The following is a 24,650-nucleotide window of genomic DNA, read 5'->3' as shown; positions in this document are numbered from 1 at the left end:
CTGCCTTCTCCTCCTTTATTCCTTTTCTTTGCGAAAGGCACCACCATTTCACCTGGAAATCGTCTTGACTCCTCAGTGTCTCATACCGTTGCTCATTGAATTGGCTGTCTGGCCGCCTTGAATCTACATCTTTCATCCCTGTCTCCCCATCTGCACTGCCCCAGATTCGATTCATGCCTCCAGCATCTCTAATTCCTACCATGGAATGGCCTCCTGGGATGAGGAAACCTTTTCACCCTCTGGGCTTCCACTCATCATCAGTCATCCTTTGTACACAGTGTCATCTGTTGTAAGTTTATGGTTTATGCGTCTAAATGTTCACCTCTTAAACCCAAAATAATTTACATCTTCCCATTTTACATTTGATCCAACAAGGCAAAGTAACTTACTCAAGAAACACATCAACTAAGACATAGAACCAGGATTCCATTCAAACCCAGGCTGACTCTAAATTCAGTGCACAAACCACGTCTCAACTGTCACCTTTAAAATAGAAATTGTCACACCATTGCTAGTTCAAGAAAGTATGAATGCTGTAGTGATGAGTTTCAGTGTGTGTTATTCAACAATAGTTTCATAGCTAAATCTGGCTGTCTCTTTCCTGTTGGCTCCTATGTCATTTACCCATCTCAGTGTTTAGCAGAACAGAGCATTCTTTGAAATAAAACCCTATCAGATCCAAACAGTGCCAAATTTATAACTTGTAGTAAATTTGCATAGTTGTAAAACTGAATGAGTTTTCCCTTTTTTATTTTGTACACCTTAATTACTGAGGAAGGAGTACATTAAAACTGAGATCATGGGTTAATTAATTTGTCCTGGACTGTAGAATTTTATGGACATCCAGAACTAAAGTAATGGTTGTGTAGGTGCAGTTGACTAAACATGGCTTATAAATGTTACAGAAATTCCTATAATTAGTCCCGCTGCAGCTATTTAGCCTGGGAATTTTATAGCAGACATAAATTACAAAGGTGAAAAGTAAGAAAAATTTTGAGTTGACATGGTGGCATTTGCAGAAGCTGTAATTTGTAGAAACCTGTTTTGCATTATTATTATTGATTTTTTTCCAGTTTCCAAAACTCCCCCTCTTTAAATTCACTTTTGTATGCGTTTTCCACTGTAACGCAATGGCTATCAGGTGTTAGGTACCCTAAACACAAGTAATATCTCACAGAAACAGACCTCTAGCATAAAGAACTTAATTGTCAACCAAAGGAGGAAAAGACCCATTTGATCATACCCCTCAAAGTCATTTTTGCATATTCTAATAGATTGAAAAGGAAAGTTACAGGTTATATTTAAATAGTGTTCCCTGTCATTGGATCTTGACACATTTTAACCTACCTGTTAAAACGCAAGTTATAAATAGCTCTTCTTTCAAAGGTGTTCATTATACCTCATTGGCTCTTGTTATAGAAAATGCAAATGTAATTTTAAAAGTGCCCGTTCTGAGTGTGAGCAATTACTTGTGCTCTTCAGTACCTGGTTCATTGTTGGCAGAGCCACTTGGTTAAAAAGCAGATTTCCCTTTGACATGGAGATCGCCTCAGCTTCTGGCTGGCTGGCTAAGTAGGTAATGAGAAAATATTTCGCTTTTCCAGGGAAGCAAGCAGCTGTTGAACAACTATCCTGTCTACATAACGAGCAAACAGTGGGACGAGGCTGTAAATTCTTCAAAGAAAGATGGGAGACGACTCCTTCGATACCTCATCAGATTTGTTTTCACAACTGATGAGCTTAAGTACTCATGCGGCCTTGGGAAAAGGAAAAGGTCAGTGCAGTCAGGAGAGACAGGTCCTGAGAGACGCCCTCTGGATCCAGTTAAAGTAACATGCCTCCGAGGTACTGCATCCTTCCGCTCAGTGTCCGCCATCTGTGATCTCATTTCACCGCATTGGCTGTGGCTCCCCCGTGCGAGTGTTCAGCCTGACTGTATTTTGATTTATTTTTTTCCCCTCTGAGACCTTATAGGCTTCATGTGGCCCATCTACTTGGCAATGAGGAGTTCTTTAAAAATTCGTCGTTTGCTTTAGCCTTGGTGTTTTCACTTAGTGGTACATCAGCATTGCCTAGCACCTCATGTTTCACGCTTGAGATTCAGATTTTCTTTGCTGCCAGAAAGGGCCGTCTCCAGCAAAACTGGAGAATTGGGGAATACACAGACCAAGGGAAGATGTGGAATTAAAAAAAAAAAAAAGCAACCACATTTGATCCAATGATACCCCATTTCCTCTCCTAGTCCGTGGCCCCCTTCTAGCTACATTCTCAAGAATACTGGGTCTCAACTCCTTATATTTGTTTAGAATTAATTTTCCTTAGCGCCTATAGTATACCTGCCCAGTCAAATTTTCTTCTATTAGTTAAAAAAAAAAAGCTTCAGTATAAAAATACTGTTTAGATACTACATCATCAGTATTAAAGCTGATTCCTTTGCAGCTGATCTGCACTATTGTAGGCCAGCCAGAGATGCTTAGGCACGTGTAGGTTTTGTTAGCAGTGGAGATTGCCTGGGCCCACCCACAGAGACTTCTGATTCAGCAGCCCATGCATTGCTGCTCTCACATGCATCCCAGGTGATTCGGATACAGGTGGCCCATACTTGAGAAAACTAGGCAAAATGAAAAACTAGGCACAGGAGCTCCAGAGCACTCCCTCTTTCTAGTCTGAAAATTCTGCTTATTCGGTGACTAGATGATGGAAATTTCCAGGGTCTGTCTTAGCAAACCGGTCATAGTTTTCTTTATTATCCAGCATCATGATGAGAAGTCACAATGACAGAGCTATTGCCAAGAAGCACCGGTGAACTCAGGGGCTCTACCATATTTACTCATGAAGTTGCTCTTAGGCTCCTGATGGAGCAAGACAAAGGGTCCCACAACTATATGGCATCCCAGAAATTCTTATTACATATTTTACATTCTATCTAGCAAGTCAGTGAAACTGAGCAATTAAAATACATCCCAAGCACCAGTGCTGCTGCCTGAGAATGTCACCAGGCCCACTCAGACTTCTATTCCGCTTTCAGGTACAGAATACATAGGCCAGAAATGGTGGTTGTCTGTGTTGTGAGGCAGTGGGGCTGACATCCTAGGCCCTTCCTGTGAACTAGATATGATTCCCTTCCCAAAGGTAGATGGCATGGCAGCCTGCTGGGTAGGCCTGGTGACTCCCACGGTGGCCATCCTTGCTGCGGTGAGCAAGATTAGGATGGCCAAAGAAGCCCTCAGACTGATACTTTAAGGATGGAAAACAGGGTGCCATGGGGAATGGAATCAAATTCCAGCTGACTGCTCCTGGTGGTGGTTTGACCCAGGAGGAAAGAGGAAGTAGCTTGCATCCTCCTGGCAGAGCCTATGAAGACGCTTCATATTTGTATAACAGAATGATCTCTGCTTTTAGCTCTTAACAGTCTTTGCCACAATTCAGGAAAGTCCTGTTGTGGTAATGGATATTGAGGTGGGGGACATGGGGGTGTCATTGAGCAGCCCATTCTTGCAGAGCTGCAGTGTTGCAGCTGACTTTTGCATGACAGACACTCTCGTCTCATCCATTAGCCTCTGTTTCCTCTAGATGATCTTTTAGTCTCTTGTTTTCTTGTGTTCATGAGAATGGGAGAATTCAGAAGGGACTTGAGGAAGACAAAACAGGAATAGATGATAGAATCCCTTCTGGATTCTTCTGGAGCTTATGGTCTAGCTGGAGAAAGAGACTGTTTGAGGACAATTGTGAACAGCATATGAAGACAAGGAAAAGAATTGGGAGTGGGCTAAATATGTGAGCCTCAGATGTTCCAGAATACCTCCTTTCTCTCTGCTCCCCATTGTTGTGACCAGGACCTAGGTTCGAGAATTAGCCTTCAGTGTTTCCCAGGCCTGCACCGCTAGGATAAGCCACCTGATGCCTGGTGATTTTGCCAAGTGAGGAGATGAATAAACATGGTTCTTCCCCCAAGGAAGGCAACCAAGGTTGGAACTAGCAGGAAGCCAGTCAGGCTCTTTTCTCAGGTGCAAAAGTTAAGGAAAAAACTAATGCCCCCATGCTACTTCTCTGGTAAAGGAGACTCTACTGCCATGTGCACAGTTCAGTTCATGAGGATTAGGGCCAGGTATTTCAAAAATAAAATTCAGACAAATGATATCCTACAATCAAAATATTGTTATCGTGGAGGGAGTAGTCTTGGAGAAGAAAAAGTGCATAAATAATAGTTACCTTGAATTTTTAATCAGCTGTGTAAGGAACAAGGTATGACTTTGAACTTTTTCCAGATTACTCACCTCAGTTTACAAGTGTTCAACAGCTGCTTAAGAGTTATCTCTGTGCCATACCTTCTTTGAGAAAACAGAGTGGGGGCTCATTTGAGGTCAAGCTGAGGTAGGCATCTTTCCTTCACTGAAGGCTTAGGTGGCTATTCTTTATATTTTTACTCTTCAGTGGCTTTTTTTAAAAAATATATACACTCTTCCGGGCTTGCTAATTGCTAGTGCAATTAAATATTTAGAAAATATCTGTCAGTAAATGTATAGATATCACAATTAGAGAAACAAGTATAGCCTATAATGCAACATTTTAAGAACATGGAAACCTTTTCTGAAACTAAAAATTAGGCACCTTCTCACTCATTGAGACTTTGCTATTTTATTGTACCCAATCCTTGAGTTAGTAGCTGGTTAAAAAATTCCATGCTAATGATATTTGTATGCATCTGGAAATAGTTAACATTCTAAAAATATGAGCAGGTAACCACTTGGGTTTTGAAATATACCCCATAACTTGTATCAAGCATTGTGCATACCATGTTTTACAAATCAAATTTACCTTTCATTTCCACAGCAAATATTTCTCAAAGGGATCACTCTCTTGTTTATGTGATTTTTGCTTTTGCACATGAGAGGAAAATTTAATATGGAATAAGCTAGGTCTGAGTGACATCATCGTGGCATTACATTTGATTTCCCTTAAAGCTTTTCTTATAGAGCTTATGTTTAAGTTTAAGCAGCCTGTCCTGTTACCTTCTGCAAAAACCAGCTGTTTCTCTCTTTTTTTTTATTGTTGTGTATATTCCCACAGAATTCATTAGGATGCACTGTACCTCCAACCCCGACTGGTGGATGCCCTCAGAGGAACAAATAAACAAAGTGTTCAGCGACGCTGTGGGTCACGCCCGGCAGGGACGGGCAGTGGGTACGTTTCTGCACAACGGCGGCTCATTTTATGAAGGGATCGATCACCAAGCTTCACAGGATGAAGTCTTCAATAAAAATTCCCAGGATGGGTCTGGGGATTAGACACTGTGTCAGCCGGTCCTCTCAAGAGTTCCAATTGTGAATGTTCTGTTAACATCACTTTAGAGTCCAAAGCATGTCATACTGTCATACTTTACACATCCTAAACCTTAATTCTCTTGACCTACTGCCACAATTCCCAAATCCAAATCCATGCCAGGGTCGTTTGGGAAGTCTTTGGAGCCTACAATAGACTTCTGGAATATTATTTTATAAAAAGAAAAAGAAACTACAATTGATTTTAAATGATTACAAGCTAGACAGCAAGGGTGGAAGAATGAGCTCCTGGTCCCCTGTCCAAAATCTTTAGGTGAGCTCAGCTTCCTGAGCAAATCTACTCCCCAAGGAGGAATGGGTTAGTGTTCTGTCCATGGGAGAAGGCAGAAACATGCTGTTATTTTAAGGGACAAGGAACAAGCATTCTCCTTATCCCTTAAAAAATTGAATTGTTTTAATTCAATTATGTTGTCTTTATGTTTTCCAAAGACTTTTGAATTCAGAGTTCTCAGCTAAGACATAGGATAAGTGACATTGTGTGTTATCCCAAAATTGACAAAGTCTGTTATGAGAAGAGAAACCAGAGAACAGAGGCCACCTCTACAGATAATAATTAATTGAAAGTCAGCTATTTTTCTTAGTTAATTTTTACAAAAATTCCACTGTGTTGATCAAGAATGCGCTATGTGGTCTCCGGCATTTACAAACAGTGATAGTCTTCATTATGTCAGTCAAGAATCATCCAAAGATCCAAAACCATTTTCAAATGCTTGATGTCATAGTTTCATAGATCCACAGTTTCCTTACCCTAAAATCATGCTTTGTTGACATAGTGCCAAAGTGATGGGTTGAACAATGAGAATTTCAATCAGTTAGTTGTTTGGTGCACTCAGAACCAAACAACTGGTGTGTCCAATGGTATTCATTGAATTGACCAGATGTTCTGACATTGTATACACACAGCTTCAAGCCCATTCTAAGCACTGTGCAATGGCTTGTCTGTAATTTCTCTGAAAGTTGAGAAGCCTTCTGTCCTGAATTGATCTTTAGAATTTACATAAAACTTCATGTGCCATTGTCATTGATGAAAACGTTTCACCCCAACTGTTTATGCTTCTTTCTCCCCAAAATTCCCCTGACTAAGCTCTGAATAAGTTAACACTGTACTTAACACTGTACCACTCCCACCCACTCTCCCCTGTGTTTCATTTGTTGAGCTCTACATGTTAATTCCTTATAAACAAGTGACTTGGAGATGCTAGAGTAGTTATGCCTGAGGGCTTCAGGTTTGGATGTCAGAAAGGCTTCTTTATAATCAAACTAGTCAATATTACTACATTCTTTGTAGAGCAAATGTGCAGCACTTATTGATTCATGTGATCCAGAAACATGCTAAAGAGTTTTGAAAATTGGTTGGAAAGTCATTTAAAGTTTATGAGCATCCATATATAAATTCTTTTTGCCACTTTTTCGAAGCAAAATCATAACTTATCCTTTCCATTTAACAATTAGCACCTACTATGTATATATAGCAAAGCCCTGTAGCTTTTGCTATGACTATTAGCTTTCATTCATTGAAAAGCTTAATGGTTATGAAGATGGTCATTTGTCAGATCTGTTGTATGGTATAGGAAAAACTAGTATTCCTGCAAACTTGTGGATTCTTCTTTTACCTTCAGTTTCCAATCGCCATCTTGCCCTGGGTCATGCTGGTTTTTACTGAGGGTAACGAGAGCACTTTCCACACTCCTTTCCTTAGCCGTAAGTCGTGCTTAAGGATGAAGTCCTTGCACCACTGCTTTGGCTGCAATTATCACAGCTCTGCCTCCCAAGCTGTATGGTTGCACACCACCTTTGCTCCAAAGGCCCCTTGGTCCCTTCCGCACCCTCCCTCTCCTATTCCAGATGAGTTATTTCTCTATCAGCTATTTTCCAGTACTCCACAAATTCCAAAATGTTGGAACATGTTAGCATCCCTTTTGCACACAAGGAAGCTAATGCCCAGAAAGATGAACTGCTGTACTCAGCATCACACAAGCAGTTTTAATGCCTCTCCTGAGCCTAGGACTTCAAATCTCCTGCACTCCAGTAAGATGTGTTTGTTCCATTACACATTTCCCTGTTTGTGCAATTGCTGTATTCTTCTAACTTAGTTCACTACCTGACCCAGGTGCTAACAGCCACTTAGGCTGTATAATAGCATATATTTAAATATTCTGCTGCCACCTCTCCTTAATACGTGTCCTGTTCTGCCTGCCCTTTGAGCCTCACTTTTAAGGCTGGTATGTTACCTTCCATGGCTGACAAAAATTGTTCATTTATTTTTTGTTATGAACAGTGTGGCTTCTATGTAGCAAGGTTAAAAATCTCACCACTAAGAAAACTGGATGCTTTCATTGCTTTGTCAGCCCTGAAGATGTTACTTATTTTCTTGACTTTATTTTCTACATCTTTGGCAGCTGGACAAACTGCTTGTCATGACAAAAAAATTAGTCTCATGTCAGTTTTCAGAATCCTCCTTGAGTCTGTTTGGTGTTGGTACAAAATAGACTAAGTTATAAAATGAGCTAGGATGCAGCTATGCTCAACTCCATTGGTGAGAGAAGGAAGTCACAGGGCTGACCTGACGCCAAAGACTAAACTTACCGTTTTTGTCAGAGACTAGGTATGATCCATGATTCCAGCTAGCAGAGGCATCTGTAACACCAACAGTGATGATGTCTTGATGTCCTGTGTTTTCCCAAATGTAAGCCCAGGTCACAAAAACCATGTCTGCTCTTCACAGTGAACTAAGCCTCAAGCACACTTCCAGCCAGACTCAGGATAACTCTTCACTGATCTCTGTAATAGGAGGACTTAGGCCAGGAACTTGAAGAGGGAAGCAGTATTCTTTAGGCAGTAGCTAAAATCACATTCTCACTGTCTCTTTTGAAGGCTTATTGTTCAGAATCTCATAAGTTGCCCTCAGTCTTAAATGCTTTGGAGAAAAACAGTGTAGACATTTAAGATTGTATCTTCCCCCTTTGACTTGAAAATATTTCATCAAGCCCCTGAGCTTGGATATCACTCTCTCAGGATTCCTCGTTTCCACCACACCATTTGTGTTCCATAGGCTTCACAAGAAATGAAGAGGATAATATCCATTAGGCATCTGCAGAAAATTGTTGCCATCTCCTTTGGTAGGGAAATTCAGAGATAAATATAGATGTTTCAAAGCAGTCGAACAACTGGGTGATTTTATATTCTAGATCTTTTCTTATCCTTTTATCAGTCATAAACACAGTAACATAAGAGATTCCTTCATCAGGATTCTAAGATATAAATTATAATAATGTATTATTTGATCCAGCTAGTCCATCTGGTATCAACTAACAATGACAGGTTGATGTTTCCCCAAATGTAGACAATAACCCAAACTTAGAAATCTACAAGTTCATTATCCCTGCATTTCCCTGCCTCCTCTAATGACTTGTGCCTCCCTTCCATTGATATCAGAAAATACTTACATGATGGAGCATCATGTAAAATGAAACATGCACTATTTTCAGAAAAACATTCTTTGCCCTCATATAGATTCTAGCTCATTCAATATATGCTCTAGAACCTAAAACGTATACCCATTAACTACCTCCTTTGTTTCTTCTTAGATTTTTATTGTTAAAAATCTCATTCTTGGGTAACTTAATATATAAAAGAGATTTAAATGTATAACTTTTTCCTCAAGTCAGTGCTATGTCATTTCATAGTAGAGATCTGTGTTCATTCTTGACAGTTTTTATATTCAGATTCTTAGAAATGTAATAGAAAATGATTTTGCACATATGGTGTAAGTCTTGCTGGTGTATGTTTAATGTGGTGACACTTGCCAAAACTGCTTGGCAAAACATGTCAAATAGGATGCTTAAGTCAGAACTCTTAATGTAAATGTGTCTTAGCAGTATGTATCATTATGATATATTTTTGTAAACATTGTGATGGCTTCTTTCAGTCCTTGTAAGTCCTGGATAAAAATAACCTCTCCACTTGGAATAATGTAAGAAAATGTCACCCAACTGATGGCCCTCTGCAAAGTTACTGAATTGTCAGCCGATGGCACTGGTTCTTTTATTTGTGTTGTTTTTCAGAGGACAGTGAAGAATTGACATCAGAGGACAACACAGAGTGCAAAAATAACAACCCTTCAGTACTCGTCTTCAAATGTGTAATATTCAAAACTGTAACTGACATATTTACACATTAGAGACCACTCTTATCCTCCACAGTATATTCTATTGCAAAAAACATTGACGGGACTGGACATTGCTCATCCAGTGACCATCTTGGTCAGTTTGACTGCTAAAAGCACTAAATTACGAGATCTTTGAGGTAACAGTGACCAAATTAATTTTCCTTTTGACCATACATGGCTGGTTAATATAAGGGCTATGTTTTCATTGACTCACAGTTCCCCAAATTGCAATGAAAATACATCTACTAATTAATAAGACTCATTTGAAAACTGGTTCATTTTCAAAATAATTGTACTAGTTCAAGTGGCCAGATGGACTTGGCCATGCTGGAAAACTGTTTAGGCCCATCCAAACCCATTAACAACAATAGCAACTATAGCTGATATTGTTTGGGTTTTTGAGTGTCAGGTAATTTGCTCAGCACTTTAATGCATCTCTGATTTTAATCCTCACACAATCCTATGAGGTTGTCACTGTTAATATCCCCATTTAACAGATAAGAAAACTGCCCAAGGTACTTAGCTAGTAAGAGGCTTGCTTTGGGCTTAGTAAACAGAATGACTAGTTCAGTTTTTCCCATTTGTCCTAGTGAAGTTCTCAAAGCCCACTAATACTTTGGAATGGATTTGTTGTTTTATTTGTGCCGTCGAGGGAAAGTTGATATTTGAGTTATTAAAAAAAAAATTAAATTATACTGACATTTCAGTAGGAGTTTATAAACCGTATATCCTCTGGGAACTGCCCAGGTTTCTGCATAAGACTTGACCTTTGTAAGATCTTATGATAAAGACCAGAATTATTTTTTTAAGTGGGTAAAGTCATAAATTTGTTCACATTTCATAGGTTCCTAGTACAAAAACGCAGGGATATAAAAACAAAAATTTGAACTCAGTGAAGTGATGGTCTTTGGGAATTCCTAGAGATTAGGAATGGCACCGGGTAGGAATTAGACAATATTTCATTCACTTTTCACATTTGCCGACTTTGTATTCTTAGAATTGATGAGTCTGGTTTGGAAGAGAGGGTTTTCATTTATGATGTCACTGTGAGAACTGGTTGTGAAGATTTTGTAACAAAATATAGTAATCCTTTCTGTTGATCCTTTTCTGTAGTGTTGGCTTTAACATCCCTTTGGCTGTGCTTAAGTTCAAGAGCATGCCAAGGCCATGGGGGTCCTAGCTCAGGCTTCTTGGGAACAGGGCCTGCCAGGCCAAAAGGTGGGGCATGAAACTTTCTAACGGTCACTGGTCCAGCCTGACCCTGCCCAATTAAGGAATTGCCTTTATGCCTCTCCTCTCTGGAACTTCATGTAGCAGCCTAACACTGGGGCCAACTTGCCTTTACTCTCTTTTCTATGATGAATACTTGTGGAGAAACTGTGACAAATCCATTGATCCTAATATTTTTATTGTTGGAGTCTTGTTGCTTCTTTATGAATAATTTCTACTTGATTGTACTATGTAGAGTTAATACCCACTAGGGATACGCTAATAAAAGTACAAACTCATAGTGTAATATAGAATAGCAAGATTTTTTGTGAACAATTTATATAGAAGAGTAAGTTGTTTTTTAAGTGTTAGGCACATTTCTTTTAGGAACTTAAAATGTTATAAGAGTTTTTTAAACATTCAATATTTTTAATTATAAGAGACATTTGTTACTAGAGCCAATTATTTCAGGTGTTCTAATTGGAGTATTGATTTTATTACCTCATATACCTCTAGAATGCCACATGTTCTGTTGGGGATAAAATTGCACAATAAATGTCAAGTCTCTGTTAAATGTTTTAGCTTGCTTTTTGCATCTTTCTGCAATTCATTGAAGACACTTTTCTGGTCTTTTTTAGATAGAGAACTTTTCCCCCCAAAGTTAAGGCATTTCTGCTTGTCTCTGAATATCAAGAAGATGTTATATGCATAAAACCCAAATAAAAGGTACTCAGTTACTCAGGGAACTGACCATAAATCATCCAAAAATTCATCTGATCTAGTCTATGAAAGGGACAACCAATGATGATGTAGAATCCAAGCAGATTTCCACGCAATTCAGTATCTTTCATATCCACACATAAACACGCAGGCTTCCTGCTCACAGTGCCATTCTATAAGGGAGAGAAAAATCCCATACCTGCTACCCATGACCTTTAAAAATGAGCAAATATTGATTGTTTATGGCTTTTGAACAGTGATCTGAGTACAAAAGCAAAGTAGCTATGGCTAAGTAAGGTGGCATGGTCATGGATTCCCACTTTTAGTTATTGCATAAAATCTAAATCTGATGTATCCACAGGAGAAAGTGCATAAATATTATTTCACAGATAAGATTAGGTAAGAACTAAAATAAAAGCACTTGTTTCATCTTAGGGAAAATATAAAGGTGTTTTATTTTTGCCTAACATGATGCAAAGTTTTAACCAGTGGTTTTAGATGTAAAAACAATAATCTAGTCCAAATAATCTCAGTTGGAATACCAAAAATGAAATTAAAGTTATTTTATTATTCTAAAGTTTGTTTAAAGAGGATTAATAAGTAATTTGGTTGTTGAGTATATTGTAGCAGGCACATGAGGTAAAGACACAAATCAAAGAAAAGCTTCAAGGGAAGATGATTTGGTAGTTCCTCAATAAGTTAAACATAGAATTACCATATGACCCAGTAGTTTCACTTCTATGTGCATACCCCAAAGGATTGAAAACAGGTGTTCAACAAACCTTGTACATAAATGTTCATAGTAGCAGTATTCACAATAGCCAAAAGATGGAGACAACTCAAATGTACATCAATAGATAAAAATATGAACACAATGTGATATATACATACAATGGATTATTCATCTATAAAAAAGAATGAACTACGTATACATACTACAACATGGCTGAACCTAGAAAACATTATGCTAAGTGATAAAAGCCAGACACAAAAGGCCATGTATCAAACGATTCCATTTATATGAAATATCCAGAATAGGCATCTCCATAGAAAAAGTAAATTAGTGGCTTCAGGGAGCTGGGAGGTGGGAGGAATGTGGAAAGACTGCTTACTTGGGTACACAGTTTCCTTTAGAGGTAATAAAAATATACTGGAAGTAGAGAGTGGTTATGGTTGCACAATATTGTGAATGTACTAAATGCCACTGAATTGTACAGTTTAAAATGGTTAAAATGTTGAACTTCATGTTATGTGAATTTTATCACAATAAAAATGTATGAGGTATAAGTTCAGCAAGTTGCAGTATACAAAATCAACATACAAAAATCAATTGTATTTCTATACACTGGCAATGAACAATACAAAAATAAGGTTAAAGACACAATTTCATTTACAATAACCTCAAAAAGAATAAAACACTTAGGAATAAATTTAACAAAAGTGCAAGACATGTACATTGAAAACCAAAAAACATTGTTGAAAGAAACTAAAGACCTAAATAAAGGAAAACCATCCCATGCTAATGGATTGGAAGACTTAATATTGTTAAGATGGCATATTCCCCATATTGGTATGGAGGTTCAATGCAACTCCCATTAAAATCCCAGCTGTTTTCTTTAAAGAAATTGACAATTTTGATCCTAAAATTCATATAGAAATGCAAGGAGCCCAGAATAGCCAAAATAATCTTTAAAAAGAACAAAGTTGGATGACTCACACTTCCCTATTTCAAAACTTATTACGGTGCTGTAGTAATTAAGATAATGTTACTGGCATAAGGACAGATACATAGCTCAGTGGAATGGAATTGGGAATCAAGAAATGAACCTTGATTTTTGACAAGTGTGCTGAGACAATTCAGTGAAGAAGGCAATCTTTTCAACAAATAGTACTGGTACAACTGGATATCCACATATAAAAAAGAATGAAATTGGACCCCTACCTCAATACCATATGCAAAATTAACTCAAAGTGGATCAGAGACCTAAATGTCAGGGCTAAAACTATACAACTTAGACTAAAACGAGTAAATCTTCATGGCTTTGGATTAGACAATAGTTTCTTAGCTATCATGCCAAAAACAAACAACAAGAGAAAAAATAGATAAATTGGACTTCATCAAAATTTAAAACTTTTATACTTTAAGAGGATGCCAAGGAGAAAGTGAAAAGACAACTCACAAAGTGGGAGAAAATATTTGCAAGCCATATATCTGATAAGGGAATTGTAGCCAGAATATGTAAAGAACTCTTACAATTCAACAATAAAAAGACGAATAGCCCTATTAAAAATGGGCAAAGGATCTGAATAGACATTTCTCCAAATAAGAGATATAAATGACCAATAAGCACATGAGACGATGCTAAACATCATTAGTCATTAGTTAAATGTGTAATGAGATAGTACTTCACAAGGAAAACTAAAGAAAAAAGAGGCAATAATAAGTCCTAGAAAGGATGCAGAGAAAATGAAACCCTCATATATAGCTGCTGGGAATGTAAAATGGTCCAATTGCTTTGGAAAAGGGTTTGGCAGTTCCTAAAACTGTTAAACATAGAGTTACCATATGACTCAGCAATTCCACTCCTAGGTATATAACCAAGAGAATTGAAAATATATGTCTACACAAAAATTTGTACATGAATGCATAGCAGCATTACTCATAATAGCCAAAACTTGGAAACAACCCAAATGTCCATCAGTTGATAAATGGTTAAACAAATTTAGTATATCCATACAATGGGGTGTTATTCAGCCATTTAAAAAATGAAGTTTTAATACATGCTACAATATACACGATCCTTGAAAACATTATGCTAAGTGAAAGTAGCCAGACACAAACAGTCACATATTGTATGGTTCCCTTCCTGTGAAAGTCCAGAATAGTCAAATTTATAGGGATAGAAAGATTATTCATTGCCAGGACCTGGGGGGGAGTGGAGAATGAGGAGGGACTCATAGTGGGTACAGGGTTTCTTTTTGGGGTGATGTTCTGGAATTAGATCATGGTGATAGTTGCACAATTCTGTGAATATACCAAAAACACTGCATTGTATACTTTAAAAGGGTGAACTTGATGGGGTGTGAATTATATCTCAAAAAAGCTGTTATTAAAAAACAAGTATTACAGTGTGATTGTGAAAGCCTTGTGGATCACACTCCCTTTATCCAGTGTATGATGAATGAGTAGAAAAATGGGGACAAAAACTAAATTCAAAATAGGGTGGGATGGGGGCCATGATTTGGGCATCCTTTTTTACATTTATTTTTTATTCTTATTTTTACTTTTTCTGGTATAAGGAAAATGTTAAAAAAATAGATTGGGGTGATGAATGCCCAAATGTATGATGGTACTGTGAACAGCTGACTATACACCATGGATGATTGTATGATATGTGAACATATCTCAATAAAAGTGAATTTTTAAAAAAAATGACACCAAAAAAAAAAAAAAGCAAGTCTAAGGCATTAACAAGAGGTAGAACAAGGGTCAGGAGGGGAGAGAAGGTGGAAAGAGAGGAGGCTTAAAATACTAAGTAGCATTTTAGAGAATGCTGCTTAGTACACGGTTTATATTATTAAGGAACCAAGCATATAAAGATATAATCCCTTTTAAGGCAGCTATACATTTACGCAAAATATTTACCAAAAGTCTGATGTGCCAGGCACCGTGTCCCAAAGATGAATAGAAGAACTGAAGGAACACAGCCAATTCCAGGTAACTATTAGGAGAAAAATGACAAAGACCTATTAATTATGAAAAAATCTCCAGTTCTGCTGGGCAACTTTTTCCCCAAAATGCAGATGACTTGCTAAAAATAAGCTGAATCAAGCAAAAAACAAGAGTGTCTGTGTCTCTATCATAACAGGACAGTTAAATTTGACCTTCGCAACCAAAGCACTTGTCAGTTTAGAGAAAGAACTATTCATATGTGATTTGGTGTGCTCCCAAATCCCAATTGAACCATTTTTTTTTAATTCTTTTTTTTTTTCCTTTTTATTCCCTTCCACTTTTCGGGCTATTGTTCAGACCTCACATAAATACAATACATACCTGGTGTTTCAGTTGGAGTCTGTCAGGAAAAACAGAAGGCACACTCAAGTTGAGAGGAGTTGAAGAAAGAGACTTGGTACAACGGCATAGGCAGAGTGGATGGAGAGTCCAAGAGAGAGCATTGCCACCAGACCTGTTAGCAGCAAGCTGCAGTCATTAGCCTGAAGAGGTGAGCTGAGGGAATGGTAGCTGGCACTGGAATTAGAGAGGGCTCCTTGCTGGTAAATGTCATCTCATGTCGGGGGCATGGTCAGTCTTTGCAGACCCTCCAGCTGAGAGCCAAGGGAATCAGTATGCTGATTCCCTCATCCCTCCCATCTCCTGGTGCTCCCCTCCAAGCGAACTCAACTGGAAACCAGAAGGCAGAAGAACCCATAGATATAGCCCATCACCATCAGCCTCCTGGGACACAGAGAAAAGTGGAGAAGAGATAAAGGGAAGATCTGTCTGCTCAATTGTAATGCGGATGATTCAAATAGTTCAAAGATCTTTAAGATTCAACCTTAGTGAAATCCTGCAAGGTGACATCTTTATGTAAATGACCTCTTAATTCTTAATAATTCGAGTTGTTAACATGTATTTAGTCAGAGCGAAGCACTTTGCTGCCATCTTATTGAATCTTCTTAATGGGCTTATGAAGTAAGCGCTACTATCATCTCCACTCTGCAGCTGATGCTTAGAGAGATAGAGCAGTGTGCCCAAAGTAACAGAGCTGGTAAATGATGAAGCCAAGCTGTTATGTACCCAGAAAAGGCCATGTTCTTTTAATCCATTCTTGGGTGCAGACCTATTGTGGGTGGGACCTTTTGGTTAGATTATTTCAATTTGAGATGTGAACCCCCATTCAAGGTGGGTCTTAATTCTGTTACTGGAGTCCTTTACTAGAGGAAAAAGGACAGAAAAAGCAGAGAGAACAGGAGAGACAATGCCCCCAGAGGAGCTGAGAGAGGAAGCCACTGAAGCCAGAAACTGAAAGCAATGGAACTAGAGAGAAGGACAAGCAGACACCGGCCATGTGCCTTCCGATGTGACAGAAGTGTCCTAGATGCCAGTGGCCTTTCTTCAGAGAAGGTATCTTCCTGTTGATGCTTTAATTTGGACACTATCATGACCTTAGAATTTTAAATTTGTGAGTTAATGAATCTCCATTGTAAAAGCCAACCCATTTTGGGCATATTGCATTCTGGCAGCTTTAGTAAACTGAAACACCAAGATTCTCATCCAGATTGGTCTGACCCTAGATAAGAAGTCCATGTTTTCACCCATACCAATAAAACTGATTTTGGAAGGTAGTATCTATAAGAATTTCAAGACTGAGAATACAATTTGCCAACAGTTAGGCTGATGCAAGAGAGTAACTATCTCTTAATCCACCCAGCTTTGGCTGATCAAACTATAATTCATCTCTCAATTTGGCCTGAGAAGACTGCTGCTCAAAATTCTGAAAAAAAAATGCACAGATAAATCTTGGTGCAATTCCTAGGTCCCAGTGAGAGCTCTTGGTTTTGACTTTGTCTTGAAGCTCTGCAGAGACACAGACTCAACCTCTGTACCAAACCAACAATTTTCGGAATAACCTACATATAGCATATTGCTGCTACCCTTTCCTTGAAGGTAAAAAAAATGGTGCAATAGCCCTTTAACCACTGGTCTTAATGTTTAAGAAACATGTTTGCTTCTTCAAAAAAAAAAAAAAATGGTGAATAGTAGGGTGAGACAAAATATACTTATCAATTGTCAATGTTTAGTAAATTGTGTCAAACCGTGGTTTGAAGTTACGGCTTTAAGATAAACATTCATTCTTTATTTTAGAAAAAGTTTATGGACCAAATTAATCATGATTTTTATTTTACCTTTTTTAGTATGAAAAAGTAAAAATCATCATTGCACAAAGATGTTTAAGGATACTACCAATGAAAAGTAGGCTGCACGGTTGCATAGAAGCAGAGAAATGTAACTATACATAAAGGCATTTTTTTAAAAACCCAGAGCTCTCTTCCAAATTTACCTAACAATGAGTGAGACTTTTAACAGTGACTCTTCACTCTCTACCAGGTTCTGGGGAGAAACACAGGCCCTGACTAAATATGAGGAACAGAGCATTAAAGATATCTTCTAGTCTGTCTCTTTTTTTGTACCAATGACAACATTCCTTTCTCCTTCCTGGAAACACAGAAGCATTTTCAATTCATTTGAAAAAAATAATAATAATTGCATTTGATTGTGGTTTGTGTTGTGTTTTCTATTAACATTTTGTGCTAAATAATTACCCTTTCAGTTTCTGGCGTATTTTTGGATAGACTTTTTTCTGCAATTGCAGAAGCATGTCAAAACCAAAAGTAGGCACGTGAAGGGTGAAATATACGGTAGCTTTGAAACCGGTGAGATTGGGAATTTTCCTAATTCCTTCATATTTCTCATCTTTACATAATGGAGAAAATCATTATGAATCTACTGGGAATTGTAAACACTTATTTAAGAGAATATATAATCCTGGTGAGAAGAATAAAGGATGTCATTTTCTTTGAAGTATCATTAGTATTAAGAAGTTAGGGATAGAAAGAACTTAGAGGTCTTTAAATTCAGCAGGAAATTACCATCACTTATGAGAAAGTAAGGCCAAGAAAATTCTAGTATCCTTCTCAAGTTCATGCAGCTTTTTACTAGCAGTGCCTCAATGAATATCAAAATAATAAAGTCCCCTAAAACCATGGAGATTTTACAACCACTTTCCCAAATTTCTTACTGGTGTTTCCTTTTCTCCTTGGCTGCCAAAAAGCCCAAAGTTACGTTTTATGTTATATGTGCAGTTGCAGCTTCTGTTAGCTCAGCTTTTCTGGTATGCTTATTTTCCACCAGTCAACCAAATTTTTATGTTCTTGTTCTTGCATTTATTTTTTAAATTTTATTGGTCCTGCTTTTTATTATAAATAGATGAATTATAGATAACAAGTATATGAGACTCATCCTAGAACATGAACTGTAGTGGTCAAACTCCTAAGCTAACCTCAGAAATGAGACATCGCCCCACACCACCTCCTCCATTGCCACCCTGTTTCCCACCACTTACCCTCCAACTTTAACAAAACACTTCAAACTATTTCTTCCAACTTATCCATCTGGAACCTATCTTCTCAACCATGCAGTGACATCCCCAACAGGGTCCCATCCCCTCTTTGCCTGCAATGAGGGTAAGAGTCTGAATGGAAAATGAAAAGTGAGGAACTTGCTCAAAGATGAGGACCTGTAGTATCCAGGGGACCTGGCCCTGCCCTCTCTGGGGTCCTAGCCAGGAGCCTTTGAGCAGAACAAGCACTGAACAAATATCTGCATTGACTGACAGGAGTTGGAAAGGGATGTAACTTGAGAGAAATAAAGCACCAAGGTATTAAGCCGTTAAGTTCTTAGGGTTAATTTGTTACTGTAGCATAACCTAGTCTCTCTTGACTAATATTAAAAGAATGAGTCTAACTCTTTTGGGTCAAGATCACTCTGAGAATCTTATGAAAACTAGGGATCATCTCCCCATATGAACATACACTCAGGATTTTCCAGGAAATTCTGAGGGGTTATTGAATCCCCTAAAGCTTATAAATGGTCCCCATGTTAAGAACATCTAATCCAGAACCTTCTCCCCTGCTCAGGATCATTTTCTTCCTGATGGTTTATTTTACAGCTTTTCATTCCTTCTTATAGCACTTGTTGGCCACATAGTAAGGCATTCGAGTAAAATACACCACCCTAAAATGTTGAAATGAAATGGCCAAATTATTAGTCTAGAAAGAGTTTATCCAAAAGACAAATGGAAGGGCCTGTTCCAAAAATGGAAATTCCACTATTAAAAAAGCATCGTGCTACAATCCTCATTGAAATGAAGCAGCTTTGCTCCCCCAAATACCTATGACCTAATATACATACCTTCTCAAAATTACACCAAGCCTCAATTTTGTGGATTCTTTAATATTTAAAACTCTGGTTTATAATAAAAATATTTACAAGGAAACATTTTTAAGGACAATATTCTACACTAGAAACCATCCTTCCTATTTTGTTAGCCAGACGAGCTTGCCCATTTATATTGCAAGCAGGCACACACTGCAGACTCAGCTACCGACATCATTCCCTGCATGTTCCTGCCCTCCCCTCCCTCCTCTTTGCCTTAATCAGAAAAGCAAATGGAGTTGTTTGAATGCTGTTTCTCTGTGCAATGATATCTGTTCAGCAAGCAGATGTCTTTATTGCCTAGGTAATAAGAGTCAACCATGAAAATTACTTGGGGAGAATATTTCAAATCTGGCCATTTAAATTTGCTCCTAAAATGAAGCTTTTGTTAAAAGCAAGTACCATATAATGATCCATTGCTTTTGTAAAGTACTTTTAAAAACATTGTTTCTTGTCTATTCCTGCTCTGATCCTGACTCAAAATTAACAGAAATTTAAGTTCTATCTTCCTTCTGAGCTATTTGAAGCCAAACATCCATTGTATTTTATATTTCTTTTTCTTCTTGTCTCTTCTTTTTTAAACATTTATTGAATGTTTACTATGGGCTAGGTGCTATGCAAGTGGTCAGGCCTGGACCCTGCTCCTGGGTTCCCTGTCACTGGGAGAAAGAGGGGATATGGAGCTCAGATCAGGGCTCTGTTTTGAGACAATCAGAAATAGCCCCTGCAAAATCTGGTCCTGCTGAGACAGGAAGGGGGCATTGTCCTGGTACCACACCAAGCTCAGCTTCTCCCAAGATGCTGCTTGTGGTGAATTCAGTATGATCTGAGTGTGCCCTTATACGCTGTAGTTTACATTGGGTATGTCCACACCTATTTTTAAATGGAATGCATGAAGTGAAGAGTTTTCCTCTGAAGTCCCATGGTTAAAGTCAGTGACGTAATGAAAATTTCTAATTAAATCTTCGTTCTTAAAAATCATCATTCTGAGGTGGAAGAACTCACGCTTACTCACTTTAGAGCATCATACAAAGCCACAGTGGTAAAAACAGCACAGTACTGGCCTAAAGATAGATATATTGATCAATGGAATCAAATTGAGAGTGCAGAAATAGATCCGCAAATCTAAGGTCAACTGATTTTGGACAAGGCTCCCAAGTCCACTCAACTGGGACAGAACAGTCTCTTCAATAAACGGTGTTGGTGGAACTGGATATCCACTTCCAAAAGAATGGACGAAGACCCACTACCTCATACCCTATATCAAAATGGATCAAAAACCTAAATATAAGAGCCGGTGTCATAAAACTCCTAGAAGAAAATGTAGGGAAGCCTTTTCAAGATCTTGTGGTAGGCAATGGTTTCTTAGACCTTACTCTCAAAGCAAAAGCAATGAAATAAAATATAGATAAATGGAAACTTCTCAAAATTAAATACTTCAGAGCTTTAAAAGACTCTGTCAAAAGGATGAAAAGGCTGCTGACTCAATGGGAGAAAATATTTGAAAAACCATACATCTGATAAGGGTTTGGTATCCAGAATATATAAAGAAATCCTACAACTCAACAATAAAAAGACAAACAACCCAATATAAAAATGGGCAAAGATATGAATAGACATTTTTCCAAAAGAGAAAATACAAATGGCTAAAAAAACACATGTAAAGATGCCCAGCTTCACTAGCTACTAGAGAAATTCAAATCAAAACCATAGTGAGCTATCATTTCACACCTATAATTATGGCTGCTATTAAACAAACAGGAAACTAAAAATGTTAGAGAGAATGTGGAGAAATAGGAACACTTATTCATTGCCAGTGAGAATGGAAAATAGTATAGCCACTGTGGAGGACTGTTTGGTGGTTCCTCAGAAAGCTAAGTGTGGAGGTGCAATACTGCCCCTTGGTATGTACCCAGAAGATCTGAAAGCAGGGACATGAACAGACACTTGCACACCAATGTTCATAGCAGCATTATTCACAATTGCCAGAAGACGGAAACAACCTGAGTGCCCATCAACAGATGAAGGATAAATAAGATGTGGTATATACATACAATGGAATATTATTCAGCAGTAAGAAGAAATGTCCCGAAGCACACAACAACATGGATGAACCCTGAGGACATTATTTTGAGTGAAATAAGTCAGGCACAAAAGGACAAATATTGTATGTTCTCACTAATATGAACTAATTGAATGTAAACTCATAGACATAAAATCTAGAATATAGGTTACCACGAGATAGAATGGGGCTAGAGAAAGAGGAGCGGTGTTTTAATACATGCAGAATTTTTAACTAGGTTGAACTTAATTGTTTGGATATGGATAGAGGTGATGACCACACGTTATTGTGAGAATAATTAACAGTGCTGACTTGTGGGTGAATATGGTAGAAAGGGGAACTTTAGAATCACATATGTCCCCGCAAGGAAAGTTAGAGGTTAAATTATGGGAATGTATAACACAGTGAATTTTGTGGTGGATGATAATTGTGATTAACAGTACAAATATTAAAAAGTTCTTTCATGAAGTAGAACAAATATGCAACACTATTACAAGTAGTCAATAATAGAGGGGTGTATGGGAAAAATGTACCTATTGCAAAGTATGGATTATAGTTAACAGTAATATTTAATATTCTTTCATCAACAGTAACAAATGTTTCACATCAATACCAGGGGTCAATAATGGGGGGGTTGGCGGTAAGAGTATGGGATGTTTTGAATTTTCTTTTTTCTTTTTCTTTTTTATTTTTTTGAGTAATAAAAATGTTCTAAAATTGAGTATGGTAATGAATGTACAACTATGGGACGATAACTGTGAACCACTGATCTTATACTTTGGATGGACTGTATGGTATGTGAATATATCTCAATAAAATTGCATTTGAAAACAAAGAGCCTTAAGAGATGTATTAAGCAATTGCAATGAGCCTTATTTGTACCATGATTTAATAATAAAACTATAAAAATTATGACATTTATGAGATAATCAGACATTTAAACACTGACTGAATATTTAATAATATTAAAGAATTGCTTTTTTTCTTTTACTAAAAGAAATCATCCTTTTTTTAACAGTGTGGAAAGGGTGAATAACTTTCAGAATAATTACAGGCAACAGCCCTTCCTATTCAAGAAAATACATATCTTAGTTTCCCAGCTATGATCACAAATACCACAAAATGGCTTGAACAATGGGAATTAATTTATTGGCTCATGGTTTTGAGGCTAGGAAAAGCCTAAAATTGAGCATCAGCAAGACAGTGTTTTCTCTTAGAAGACTGTGGCATTCTGGGGCTGGCTGATGACATTCTCCTGGTTCTTGGCTTTTCTATTCCATGGCAAAGCACATGGTGATGTCCTCTCCTTCCTTTCTCTGATGGGTTCTGTTAACTTTCAGCTTCTGACCCCTCCCTGTGGCCTTCTCTCTATGTAACTGAATGTCTTCTGCTTATAAAGGACTCCAGTAATCCAGATTAAAACCCAACCTCACTCAGCTGGGCCACCCCTTAACTAAAAATAACATCTTCAAGATGTCCTATTTACAATGGATTCAAACCCACTGGAATGTGAATTAAAACCAAGAACGTGTTTAAACTTGGTGTGCATAACTCAAGCTACCACAATACAATAGAAACATCTTGGGAAAAACAAATCACTTGAGTTCAAGTGTGCAAAAACTGAAGAATTGTTTTATTACTAAACTGTATTGCTTAATGTCAGTTTCTGGCTTGACTTTGTATAGTTTCTAAATTTTAAATTTAAGTGCTCTTAATGAAAGAATAATCCCATTGAATTTGTGGATAACAATGAATAATCACAGGAGTATTCTCAAAATTTGAAAGGAAAACAAGCAATGTTACCATGGTAACAATTCTCTCAAGGAAAGGGAGGGGTACCATTTCTCCTCCAGTTGTTCCAAATAGGTCATTCTGTTATCTATCATGCGATCCTGTTTCTTTCACAGTACTTATCACAATATTCAAATGACACGTTTGTGTGATTTTCTTTTGTATAAATTCTTTATTCCCCTTTAGCTACATGAAGTTAGGGGACATAATTTTTTTTTCACCGTTTTATATCTTTTGCCTAGCACAGTACCTCATGGAGCATCAAAAATATTTTAAAAATCATTTTCATAGTGTACTGTGCTAACACGTGTATATATATAGATGAGGAATACAGCAAAAAGCTTTAAACGATGTGCAGAGATTTGTGGGAAATGATTTAGGTTGTGCTCACTGTGAGACAACGCAGTACACAATGTTTCTGGTTGCCAACACCATCTCATCTCATACCCTCAATTGTAGACAATATAGGCAATATCATGGCCTATCGGAGGTAGCAAAGATAGATGGGAAAACATTCAACAAATATTTCCCTTACATAGCTTCTCTGTGATTTTAAAAGTGAGAATACATTTCAGTTATGTAGTTACATGGAATTTAAATGTCAAACATATGCACAACTGATGAAGATATAGGTTTAGTTCTCCAATTATTCCACACAAGTAGCTATAATGCACCTATGCACATATGCACACAATACCATGACTTCTATAAAGTGCATAGACCTTGGGAGCCACATGGAATCTAAATTCAAATCCCAGCCCCAATACATACTGTATTTGTCACTTTGGGCAAGTTATTTGAAATCTCTGAGTCTCAATTTCCTTATTTCTTAATATTAATATAAGATTTAATTCTAACAGCTTGCTATTTGTTTTTTATTCACCTCATCTTTTCTTTGTTCTCCTTTTCCTTATATTTTGCCCTGTTGTATTTATTATGATTCTATTTTATCTCCACTATTTGATTATTAGCTATACCTCTGTCTGTGAGTGTTTTAGTATTCTATGATTTACAATATACATCTTTAACTTATCACAGTCTTCCTTGAAATATTGTTAAACAACTTCATATATAGTGTAAAAATCTTACAACAATGCAACAATCTTACAACAATGCTTGTCTTTTGTGCTATTGTTGTCATACACTTAATTTCTAAATATGTTCTAGATTTTTAATTCAATTCCATTGGGGTCAAAGAAAATACTTCATATGACTTGAATCCTTTTAACTTTTTTGAGACTTGTTTCATGGCCCAGCATATGGTTTTTATTGGTTAATATTCTGAGCACACCTCAAGAGAAAGTGAATTCTCTGTTGTAAGGTGAAATGTTCTAAGTCAAATAGATCGAGTTGGTTGATAGT

The 24,650-nt window shown here is 37.5% G+C and overlaps 1 protein-coding gene across 2 annotated transcripts in view; it reads left to right on the top strand.

Moving 5' to 3' along the window:
- Positions 1-11,273, top strand: part of BEND4 (BEN domain containing 4) — a 41,297-nt gene extending 30,024 nt beyond the window's left edge. The window contains exons 4-5 of one of the 2 annotated variants that reach the window (XM_037829699.1): positions 1,605-1,845; positions 5,071-11,273. In XM_037829699.1, the coding sequence (XP_037685627.1) occupies positions 1,605-1,845; positions 5,071-5,288 (459 nt within the window). In that variant the 3' untranslated portion in view covers positions 5,289-11,273. The remainder of the gene's footprint in view (positions 1-1,604; positions 1,846-5,070) is intronic. The other variant, XM_037829700.1, reaches the window with a different exon arrangement.
- The last annotated feature ends 13,377 nt before the right edge of the window (positions 11,274-24,650 follow it).

This window comes from Choloepus didactylus, chromosome 3, assembly GCF_015220235.1.
Source record: "Choloepus didactylus isolate mChoDid1 chromosome 3, mChoDid1.pri, whole genome shotgun sequence".
Classification (NCBI taxonomy): Eukaryota; Metazoa; Chordata; class Mammalia; order Pilosa; family Megalonychidae; genus Choloepus; species Choloepus didactylus.
This window is presented reverse-complemented; position numbering and strand designations above follow the sequence as displayed.